The 12,035-nt window shown below is 41.2% G+C and overlaps 1 gene segment (V, D, J or C); it reads right to left on the reverse strand.

The window, feature by feature from the left end:
* Nucleotides 1-503: 503 nt before the first annotated feature.
* LOC138602597 (immunoglobulin heavy variable 3-30-3-like) lies at nt 504-7,143 on the reverse strand. The segment is given in 3 exon segments: nt 504-563; nt 3,665-3,972; nt 7,047-7,143. Coding segments are annotated over 3 exon segments (465 nt in total).
* Between the last annotated feature and the right edge of the window lie 4,892 nt (nt 7,144-12,035).

Raw genomic sequence — 12,035 nt, forward strand, 5'->3', positions numbered from 1 at the left:
AAAAAGACTGATCATTCTTTTTGGCGCCTCATCAGAGGAAACTTGGCCTCTTCTAAGCTCCAGTAGAAGTCGGGTACAAAGAGAAGCTGATGTTGATTCTTCAGAGTCTTCACACTGCATTTCCATCAGTTCTAATTGCAGACTCTCATCCACTTCTTCTGCATCCATCAAGAAGGAGGTAGAGAACAGCTGGATGTCTTTGTCAATAGCAGAAAAATGATCCCAGACACATATTTCCCTTTCTTAGCAGAGAAGTTGGCCTTTGGAAAAGCAGATTTAATTTCACACAGCGTGGGGAAGTGTGCAGCATTGAAGTTGCCTCATTGTGTCTCAAAGAGACGGAGCTTCACACAGAAGGCTTTCATGTGTGTGTAAAGCTGTGGCACAAACTGCTCTTTGGACATTGGAAGATTAGGTCCCCGTATTCAGCATCGATTTCAGGAGAGCCTGAAATTCTCTGTGATAGAGCCCTCGAGCTCGAAATATGTTTTCAGAAGTGTTCATCACGTCGCCAAGCTGGACCTTCTTGGCACAGAGTTATTGTCAAACTTTCTCGTCAATTCCTGCAAACAAAAAATGAACAAAGTGGCCTCTGTGCTCTCATCACATGCAATCAAGTAGAAATCAAAAGCACGAGCTTCATCTGACACTTGATGCTTTAAGTCAGCTGACAAGTCTTGGATTCGCTGGGCGACTGTGTTTCTGGACGTGCTGACGTTGAATTCCTGCATTTTCTCTGGTCACATTATTCCTGCCACTTTAGTGAGGCACTGTTTCATGAAGTCACCCTCTGAGGAAGGTTTCCCGTGTCGGGCAATGAGTTGAGCTACCTCGTATCTGGTGACTGTGGCATCTTCTTGTGTTTTGTTAGGATGGAAAAAATACTGTTGTTGAGCTAACAGGCTAGCTGCCATTTGCTTAACTTTCTGTTGTGGCTCGGCACCAGTGTAGGACGTGTCGGACTGATGCTTGGTTTCATCGTGTCGTTGAACATTGTAGTCTTTCATCACTGCAGCAGTTTCAATGCAAATCCAACAGACACACTTCCCCTTGACTTCCATGAAGAAATATTCATTTTCCCACCGTGTCTGAAACTTTCTGCACTCACTTGCTAATTTGTGTTTCTTTGGTTTTCATGTTTAATCACCCGTGGCAAAATCTTCTCTGAGTGATTGCACCTGTTTTGTGAGGACGGAGAAGCTGCCTTGTTCAAGACAGCAGCGCCGCCTAGTGTCAAAACTAAGACGTACAATACAGTCAAGCACAAGCTTTATTTTCTCATGCGGGCCATATTCCATTCTGTGTTTAGGAATTGCTGCAAATTAGAAATGGACCACAGGCCGCAGTTGGCCCACGGGCCGTAGTTTGGACACCCCTGCTCTACGTTCTGGAGCTCAGGCTGCATGATGTGACGACTTTGACAACAATTAATCAGTTTGAAAGTTTTGCCAAAGTGAGTTTTCCCAACAAATCAAACCTTCAGAGTTTTTCTTTCTGTTGTTTATTTTCTCACTGAGTTCTCATCAGTTTTATTTTTCAGAACATCATTAGGAAAAAAACAGCAGGAATAAATGTGTAGAAAACATTTGTGGATATTAATGAAGCTTTAACAACAAAGTGAGGAAACGTGTGTAAGCCCTCAGAACATAGATGCCATTTAACCCCATGTTATTTAGTCAAAGACAGAAATTCCATCTTTAATGTTTCATGGAAACCTTTTTGAGACAGAGTTGTGAAGAGAAATAATGTCACTATTTCACATGTTGACACTTCACTGTATATTAAATATCTTTTTATACATTATAATCTTTGACTTTTCCTGTTTCTAAATATGTCTGTTCTGTTCTTAACAGTGAACTGTTGTTATAATCATTAGTGGTCTGAGGGCTCCTCCTCTGGTGGCTTCATGTTACAAGTGTTCAGGCACTGAGGGGTTTTTGTTCAGCTCTGCTGATGGTTTGTGTTATTGTGGCTCTCTGGCACAGTAATACACAGCAGTGTCTTCAGTCTTCAGACTGTTCATCTGCAGATACAGCTGCTGTCTGCTGTTGTCTCTGGAGACGGTGAACCGGCCTCGAACTGACTGAGAGTAGTGTTTGTAGCTACTAGCACTGCTGATGTAAGCGATCCACTCCAGTCCTTTTCCAGGAGCCTGTCTGACCCAGGCCATAAGAGCACTGCTGAATGTGAATCCAGAGCCTGTACAGGTCAGTCTGTGGGATTCTCCAGGACGTTTAACCACTGGTTCAGATTGTCTCAGAGTCTGAGCATCAACACCTGGAGAGAGGATAAAAACATCAAGTGAAATCAGCTGCTGACAGATATATACGCTATGTAACATGAATATAGTGATGATCTTCACCTGCCCAGCAGACAGTTAACAGCAGCAGTCCTGTCCTGTAGTCCATCATGTTAAACTGTGTGTCCACTGTTCTCTGTCCTCCTCTCTGCAGTCACATAAGTAGAGGAGGAAGACATCACAGTTTGCATGAATTTCTTTTCTGAGAGGATGATGGTCTCTCTCTCTCTCTCTCTCTCTCTCTCTCTCTCTCTCTGTCTCTCTCTCTGTCTCTCTCTCTCTCTCTCTCTCTCTCTCTCTGTCACATTTTTTGTCATTATTGATCCAGTTTCTTCTTCTGATAACTTTATTCAGAATTGAATAGAAAATATAACAACCACAGACTTCATGTAATAAATGCAGATCTACAGTTTTCTCATTCTCTGACACATGAACAGAAACCCTTCCTTTCTTTGTGACTCTATAAAATGAACAAACGTTTCAGTGCAATCAGAGACAGTCGAAGGTTTTTAAATGTTTTTAACCACATAGATTTCAGGGTTAAGTCCTCATATTTACTAAACTGGACAGAAGTTTCTCCTACTCATCACATGACTGTTTTGAGTGTCTATGAAGAATTATAGAATAATGTGTTGTTTCCTCGTTTTTGACGCCATAGGGACACAATACATTTCTGTTATGTGATAAACTAATTGATGAATGGAGCCTGAATATTTAGATTTATTGCCATGACTGCCTCACTGTGATTGTTGTTCAAAGGACAGTAAAGGACTGTTTGAAGATATGTGGACACAGTTTCACCTCAAATACAGAGAATTTAATCAACATAGTGTCAAAAAGAAAACAGTCTTTGTCCATCATCTGTAAACATTGCTTCACAGTAAAAACACACACACATTATTTTTGTTCATAAGAGAAAAAACAACTTTCTATATTAATGTTGATTTTCAGGTTGAATGTGAATTTCAGATTCAGCTGAATGAGATGAAAAAAGATCCCAACATTGAGTCAGTCAGATGAATTTCTATCACTGCCAGATAATTGAATGAATGTGAGTCACAGTAATGCTGGTTTGATTAGATTTCACACTCACGAGGAAACTACAGAGAAAGTAACTTTAGTGAGAAACAGGAAGTATGTTTGAGCACTTTAATGATGATGATCACTGAAAAACTCTCTGAAGTCCTGCAATTAAAATATCATGTAACATGTTAATAAAACAAGATTAGATTTAGAGATTGATTTGGATTAATATTAATGTCCTTCAAATGTAAAAAAATATATAGTTATTATTGTAATGATGTTGCTGCTGGTGATAAATAGAGGAAGTAGTTTTTGTACGACTCTCCTGTTATTGTCTCTCACTGTGTCTCTTCTGGCACAGTAATACACAGCAGTGTCTTCAGTCTTCAGACTGTTCATCTGCAGATGCAGCTGCCGTTTGTTGTTGTCTCTGGAGACGGTGAACCGGCCTTGAACTGACTGAGAGTAGTGTTTGGTGCTACCATCAGTATCAGCAGCGATCCACTCCAGTCCTTTTCCAGGAGCCTGTCTGACCCAGTGCATCCAGTAGCCACTGATTGTTAATCCATAGGCTGCACAGATCAGTCTGTGGGATTCTCCAGGACCTTTAACCACTGGTTCAGATTGTCTCAGAGTCTGAGCATCAACACCTGGAGAGAGGATAAAAACATCAAGTGAAATCAGCTGCTGACAGATATATACGCTATGTAACATGAATATAGTGATGATCTTCACCTGCCCAGCAGACAGTTAACAGCAGCAGTCCTGTCCTGTAGTCCATCATGTTAAACTGTGTGTCCACTGTTCTCTGTCCTCCTCTCTGCAGTCACATAAGTAGAGGAGGAAGACATCACAGTTTGCATTGACTCCTCCTCAGGGAGGAATATCATTTGACTTTTATCTCTGTTATTTTCAGTTCATCTGACTGAAGCAGCAAGTTCTTCTCTTGTTTGACACCAGAAGATCTGCTCCCATATAAACCTCTATCAGGTGTTAACTGCCCGTGATGTTCTTTCATTATAGATCTCACTGTCGACATGTGTGGGAGGTTTTGTCTCCTTTGTTTCTGGGTATCTGCCCAGAGTTTAGATTGGTATTGAAAGCTTCATTTGTTGTAGTTTGAATAATAAAGGTGACTTCTGGTTCAGTTTCCAATGCTCACATGATTCTGATAATGATCAGTTCTATTGATGGAAACAGAAGAGTTCTTTCATGAAGTCTCAAGTTTTTCTTGCTGCTGTAACAGTGAACTGATGCTGACATCATTGTTGGTCTGAGGGCTCCTCCTGTTGTTCACATTGTAAACTGTGTGTTTACATCAGTGATGCTTGGGGCTGTATTGTAGCCAAAGTCGATGGACAATGTTACCCAGATGTTGACTTATTAATGTTAAGATTTCAGCCATACTTTCAGGCCTATCTCGTTTCTGCAGTTTACATTTCCCCTCAGCTGCAAACACAAATTCAAATGCACTACAGAATTATTACTTCATGCATACGTGTATTGGTGTTCCTCTAAATAACTGTATTTAAATAGTTTTATTTTAATTCATGAATTCTTGATTTAAACGTTTTTATGAATGTTATGTGTGTGAAGCAGGGAGGGGCAGTCGAGTGGAAACATGCCTGGAAATCACCTTTGCTTCACATGTGATATTTTCATTTACATTTAAAATGTCCCAACATTTACAGAATATTAATGTCTGAATGTTGTGCATTGAAAGAAATATGATACTGAAACATTATGTTGATTTTCAAATTACAAACATTATTACTTCATGTTAATGTAACATTCATGGACAATAGAAAATGTTATTAGAATCAGCACTGCTATAACAATGAAGATAAGCACTAATGGAAACTAAAAACATCCAAAGTCATTGTGAAAATGTGTTTGTATGTCTGGTTGGTGGATTGGTTTGTCCTCAGTTTGCAGTGAGATTAATAACGATGGAAGAGATGTAGATTTGCATTGACTCCGCCTCACAGAGCTGAAAATAGAAGCATGAAGATTTAGCCTCATATTTCCATGTTGTTTTTTATTGGAGGTTTCAGGGCTGGTTGGACAAGACGTGCACGATAAATCAAACTGAATGGATCGAGTCTTTGGTGCCAGATTTCAGCAGACAGACAGACAGACAGTAGAAGCAACATATAACCCCTTTCATTCATTAATGACACGTTGCACTAATGAGTTTTATAGCCTGACGTGAGACACAACTTTGTTTGTAGAGCGGTACCAGGATTCTTTCAAGCTTCCAAACCACTTTGTCTTTTTCATGGTGACTGGACTTTTCTCGTTGCATTCTCAACAAGCAAGTTGAAACACGAGACAAACACATTCACACATATTGTCACCTGAAAGGATTCCAAAAGCCATTTTACCTAAATACATGTGTGTTGACAGGATGAGGAAAGCATCACAGACACTCAGAGGATGTTTGAGGGTGTTAACTGTGTTAAACTGTCAGTGTTTTCCTCAGGGCCATTACTTGTACATACAGCTCGTTCCATGGAGGCCATTACTGTGATCAGCACTGAATACAGTCAGTCCTTGTCTGCCCTCAGCAGTTTTAATGGAGGGACTGTAACTGACCTGACAGTGAACAGGGAGAAGAAGCTGAAGAATAAAAGGATGGATGGACAGATGATTACTGTTGATGTTGTGATGATGATATTAATGATGATGATATTAATGATGATGATTTAGATATCTGAGTGTCACGAGTGTGACCTTTGAAGTTCTGTTCTCTACATTAAAAACACTTTTTTGACTGAAGTTAAGCTCTGAATCCTTTGAAATAGATTGGATGTACACGTCTTCTTATTGGCTCTTATTTATGTTTTTTAAATGTTATTTCACCTTATTCTCACTTTTCCTTCTTTCCTTGTTTTTATTGATCCTTTATCTCCTTTATTGCTTTTATTTCTTTAATCTCTTTCATGCTTGACTGATTTGATTCCTTTTTATTGCTTGTATTGTTTTAGATCTTTTGTTGTTTTTATTGCCTTTTACTGGTTTCTATCTCTCCTATTGCTTTTACAGCTGTTATTTCTTTTTGCATTATTTTCTTTCTTTATCTCTTATGGTATTTTATTTTATTTTATTGTATTTACTCTTTCTACTTCTTCCTGCTTCGGCCCCTTGGTCTTGGTTGTGGGGGTTCTCCTGCTGCCTATTGGGTATTGGGTTTTGTGCTTTGCTTGTTGTGTGATTTGCTGGTCCTGAGTGAGTTGCTGGTTTTCTGATTTGCTGGTTTTATGATCTGCTTGTTCTCTGCTTTACTTTGTTTGCTTGGCTGTCAAAGCACTTTGTAAACTCTTGTTTTTAAAGGTGCTATATAAATAAAGTTAATTCTTAGTATTATTTACATTGATCTAGATATATATAATGGCAGTACTGTAACTCAGTCCACGAGTGGCACAATAATGAACAGCAGAGTTTCTTTTCAAAAGCAGCTTTTAAGTTATGAGATTAAAGGTTACTGTTGGTGATGTTCTACAAGGCCAGTTTAATGAAATATGTTATATTAGTATTAAACTGTTTCCTAGTGTCTATCAGTGCAGTAAAGATGAGTCCTGTAGGATTTTGTACAGCTGCTCAGCCTCCTCCAGTCACTGTGTGTCTCTGGCACAGTAATACACAGCAGTGTCTTCAGTCTTCAGACTGTTCATCTGCAGATACAGCTGCTGTCTGCTGTTGTCTCTGGAGACGGTGAACCGGCCTTGAACTGACTGAGAGTAGAATTTGCTGCTACTGTCAGTGTAGATGTGAGCGATCCACTCCAGTCCTTTTCCAGGAGCCTGTCTGATCCAGGCCATGTGAGAGCTGCTGAAGTCTAATCCAGAGGCTGTACAGGTCAGACTGTGGGATTCTCCAGGACGTTTAACCACTGGTCCAGATTGTGTCAGAGTCTGACCATCAACACCTGGAGAGAGGATAAAAACATCAAGTGAAATCAGCTGCTGACAGATATATACGCTATGTAACATGAATATAGTGATGATCTTCACCTGCCCAGCAGACAGTTAACAGCAGCAGTCCTGTCCTGTAGTCCATCATGTTAAACTGTGTGTCCACTGTTCTCTGTCCTCCTCTCTGCAGTCACATAAGTAGAGGAGGAAGACATCACAGTTTGCATTGACTCCTCCTCAGGGAGGAATATCATTTGACTTTTATCTCTGTTATTTTCAGTTCATCAGTTTTACAATGCTGCTAGAGTTAGTGTTTCTAATGATATAAAAAAGGAGAAGAGATCAACTAGAGCCTTTCTATCACTGACTCATCCTCACACACAGTCAGACATGTTGTCATTCTCTCTGGAGTCACATCGGTAAAGGTGTAAGACAGCTAGGTTTTACATTGACTTGAGTTTTGGACTTTTGTTTGAACCACTTGAAAAAATAATGTCGGAGTTTAGACAACAGCCAAATAAAATGATATTTAGACAAAGTGAAATTTAATGTACAAAGCTGATATAATGTTCTCGTTAACTCACATAAATATTGAGAAGTCAGAAAACACACTGAAAATCCTCCACTTTGTATTTAATATTTTTATTTTAGTAGTTTAATTTAAGAGTATGTCAGTACCCTGAAATGTCCTCATTAAATCAAATTATTGTCATGATCATTATTATAATTATTGTTTTGGATGATGATAAACGTTGTTGCTTCTACTTTTACATCTCTAATTATGTCTATCTCTCTTTTACTATCAACTGTTATAATCATTAGTGGTCTGAGGGCTCCTCCTCTGGTGGCTTCATGTTACAAGTGTTCAGGCACTGAGGGGTTTTTGTTCAGCTCTGCTGATGGTTTGTGTTATTGTGGCTCTCTGGCACAGTAATACACAGCAGTGTCTTCAGTCTTCAGACTGTTCATCTGCAGATACAGCTGCTGTCTGCTGTCGTCTCTGGAGATGGTGAACCGGCCTTGAACTGACTGAGAGTAGGATTTGGTGCTGCCACCAGCATCAGCAGCGACCCACTCCAGTCCTTTTCCAGGAGCCTGTCTGACCCAGTGCATCCAGAGGCTGCTGAGTGTGAATCCAGAGGCTGTAAACAAGGATAAACAAAAATGATGCAATGACGATTGTTTGAAATTGATGAGAGCTTAATTTAATGTCCTTTCAGCCGTGAGTAGATTTGAGATCAACAGTAACAACTCTGTTGTAGTCAGCTCCATAAGCGCACAGTGCACGTTTCTGTTCAAGTAGACTCTGTAGCATAAATAACGAACTGTTCCATCGGGTGGGTACGTCTTGCTCAAGTCTTTTGATAGGCTGACCCAGTTGTTTCTGGATACTTTGAAGTCGCCAGTAGGCAAACTGGGAGTGTTGGCCAACGATGCGTCTTTCAGAGGCTATTAAAGGCTTCAAATGTGATGCTTCATTGTGACGAAACTCCTTCGGCAACGGGAAGCTGGAGTGTACGCTCCATGTATGGCAGGCTGGGTAAATCCGTATCCCTCATGGCCTTTTCCATGTTCTTGGCATTATCTCTTAGAATAACGTGCACTTTTTCCTTCGGTATCCCCGTTGCTCGTAACATGTCACTGAATGCAACTGTGGTGTGTGACCTGCAGAACTCTTGAGGATAAAGAACAACTTTGTTTATGTAGCAGCATAGAAATATATTTATTTCTCTATGCAGTGTGCGGCTTCAATTAACGGAGCGCCACTGGTGGCCAATCATTGAACTAGAGGGAAGCATTTAAGCAGCGACTTCCCCCCTGCCTCTTTCTTTTGCGCTCCTGTCTGTCACTTCCGGCTGCGTCAGAGCGACTGGTGTGCCCCTGGCGCGTGCATGTCTCTCTCAGGGTTGCTGTGGTGAGTGTTCTCATCTCTCTCTGCGTTATTGTGCATGCTCATAGCTGGCTAATGCTAGTGTGGTCGCAAGTGAGATGCCGGTAGCTGCCTGGGTCTCTCTCTTCTGCCCTCCTCTCGTGTGTGTGTGGGTCTGCTGCTGCTGAGAGGTATGTAGATCCATCACTGTAGGTCGCAACCGCATCATTGTCAGCTAGATGGTAAATGTTAATATTTCTGACAGGTGAAGTTGAACTGAGTGGCTGTAAATATTTCGCCGCTATACGTCACGTCACCATCAGCTGACGAGGAAACACTGCTGCTTTGTGTTCGAGGATCCGACTGACTGTTTGGAAGTTGTTTGGTTGTCCGTCTCTTGCCCTGCATGCTGCTCGTCTGGCCACCTGCTAGAGTTGGCTGCTTCACCTCCTCCTTCAGAGGGAGACGGATGCCAGCCACACCGCTTATTGGCATTTAATGGACATTTTAATGGTGCGATCGAGTGGTGGGGATTTATGTCCCTTTTTGTTTAGATTAATTTCTAGAAGTGTACTCCTGTTGTTTGATTATTTTGATTTAGTCAGATTACCTGTTCCTTAGTTCCTTTATTTGAATTTGGGTAGTTTGTGGGTTTTCCTTTGGGTGTGTAGGTAGTTTCCTTTTTGTGTGAACTTAAGTTGTTTGTTTTGTTTCATTTGGGAAGTTAATTTGTATAGTTTGTCTAATTTGTAACCTACCGATAAGTTAGTATAGTTTTGTTATATTGTTTGTTTGTTTTATTGTTTCAACTTCACTAAATGTGTTATTCCTTTTCAGTTGCTGAGGGCCGGTGGTGGTACTGGTGATCCAGGTGGCGGTATCCCCCCCCTTTGTGTGCTGTGCTCCCCTGGGATTTAGTTACTTCACCATCGTGTGTGTGTCACTTGTGCCTGGGTGATTTGTTTGGTTTGTTTTGGTGGATCCCTCCCCCCTTCACTAGTCCCTCGTCCATCTGGTAAGCCTCAGCACCTGATTAGGTTTTTCTTTATTTCCCCCCCCCCCCCCCCCCCCCCTTTGTGTGAATGGTGTGTTTTCAGTACTTTAAAAAAAAAACTGATTTAAAAATAAAGTATTGGTATTGTAAGTATTGGAACCACGTCTCTGGCCTCCTGACTATATGAATCTGTGTGTCCTAAGTGTGGGTAAACTAAATAATTCTCTGGGTGAAACTCCCAGAGTGGCGTTGTTTGGCAACTAAATATTCAATTGATCTGATAACATTAGACAGATATTGTTCCAATGCGCTTCCACTCGCTGTCACTGCCACATTTAGTTTGAAGTTTTGATCAATAAACTGCCCAGTTAGGCTCAACATGGACATGAAACACACACTCGAACTCCAGATGTCACTTGTGAAACTTATCAAAGTGATCTTGTTCTTCATAAGGCTGTCGATAAGCGTATAGATTGTTTGGTATAACTGCGGCTGGCGTACATCTGTGAAATATTTACGCCCCGGCAGAGAGTAACGTAGATCCATGTATGACATGAGTCATCTGAGCCCCTCGTCTTTCACAACTGACAGCGGCTGGTGATCAATACCATTATTTTGGTGGATTTCTTTCTGACCTTGCTCTCTGGTTGCTGTCATTGAAATGTCTCTGCTGCAGATGTTTGAGTGAGTCGTGGCAGTGTTGCTGATGCCAGCTGCTCTCTCTCCTTAGTGCTACAAGCTCACTTTGAATACTCGTCATATTCTTTGACGTGACTCGACCTCAAACGTCTGAGATTTGTGGTGTTGAATGTTACCGTTTGCGTTCCCCCACGAGGTACTAACTTGGAACACACCTTGCAAATGACTAATTTATTATCTTCTTCAGACACCAAGTAAAACCGCCAGACCGGTGACGCCATTTTAGTGTCGCTTAGAGAAATTGTTTTTTTGCATCATCTGATCAGCTCTTATGATCGGCCTTTAATACAGGCCACTGATCAAACCAGTTAGTATGTATATCGGCTGATCACGATCGGTGGCCGACCAATTGGGGCACCGTTAGAATGAACATGACAGTTAATCACAATCAGTATTGCAAAAATGTGTTCCAAGTGTCCCATGTGGTGCTGGCAAATAGAGGAAGTAGTTTTTGTACGACTCTCCTGTTATTGTTTTTCACTGTGTGTCTCTGGCACAGTAATACACAGCAGTGTCTTCAGTCTTCAGACTGTTCATCTGCAGATACACCTGCTGTCTGCTGTCGTCTCTGGAGACGGTGAACCGGCCTTGAACTGACTGAGGGTAGAATTTGTGGCTGCTACCAGTGTGTATCCAGGCGATCCACTCCAGTCCTTTTCCAGGAGCCTGTCTGACCCAACCCATGTGGTAGCTACTTAATGTGAATCCAGAGCCGGTACAGGTCAGTCTGTGGGATTCTCCGGGACCTTTAACCACTGGTTCAGATTGTGTCAGAGTCTGAGCATCAACACCTGGAGAGAGGATAAAAACATCAAGTGAAATCAGCTGCTGACAGATATATACGCTATGTAACATGAATATAGTGATGATCTTCACCTGCCCAGCAGACAGTTAACAGCAGCAGTCCTGTCCTGTAGTCCATCATGTTAAACTGTCCACTGTTCTCTGTCCTCCTCTCTGCAGTCACATAAGTAGAGGAGGAAGACATCACAGTTTGCATTGACTCCTCCTCACAGAGAGAAACTGGGTTTAACTTGGATCTCAGTTACTGTTTAATGAAACAGGAGAATGAATGTTCAGTGTGATGAGTCGTTCCTCTCATGTTTCAGTTTAATTTGTGTGATATGTTGACTAAAGCATTTTTAATTGGTTGCTCTAAAGTCATATTAAAACCAAAATATCAAAGTCCATTGCAATATTACATAAGACAAAAGATGTTCTCAACGTAAATTCATT

The sequence above is a fragment of the Semicossyphus pulcher genome, unplaced genomic scaffold (assembly GCF_022749685.1).
Source record: "Semicossyphus pulcher isolate SPU_LCO1_2020_fin unplaced genomic scaffold, fSemPul1.0.p SCAF_23, whole genome shotgun sequence".
In the NCBI taxonomy this organism is placed as follows: Eukaryota; Metazoa; Chordata; class Actinopteri; order Labriformes; family Labridae; genus Semicossyphus; species Semicossyphus pulcher.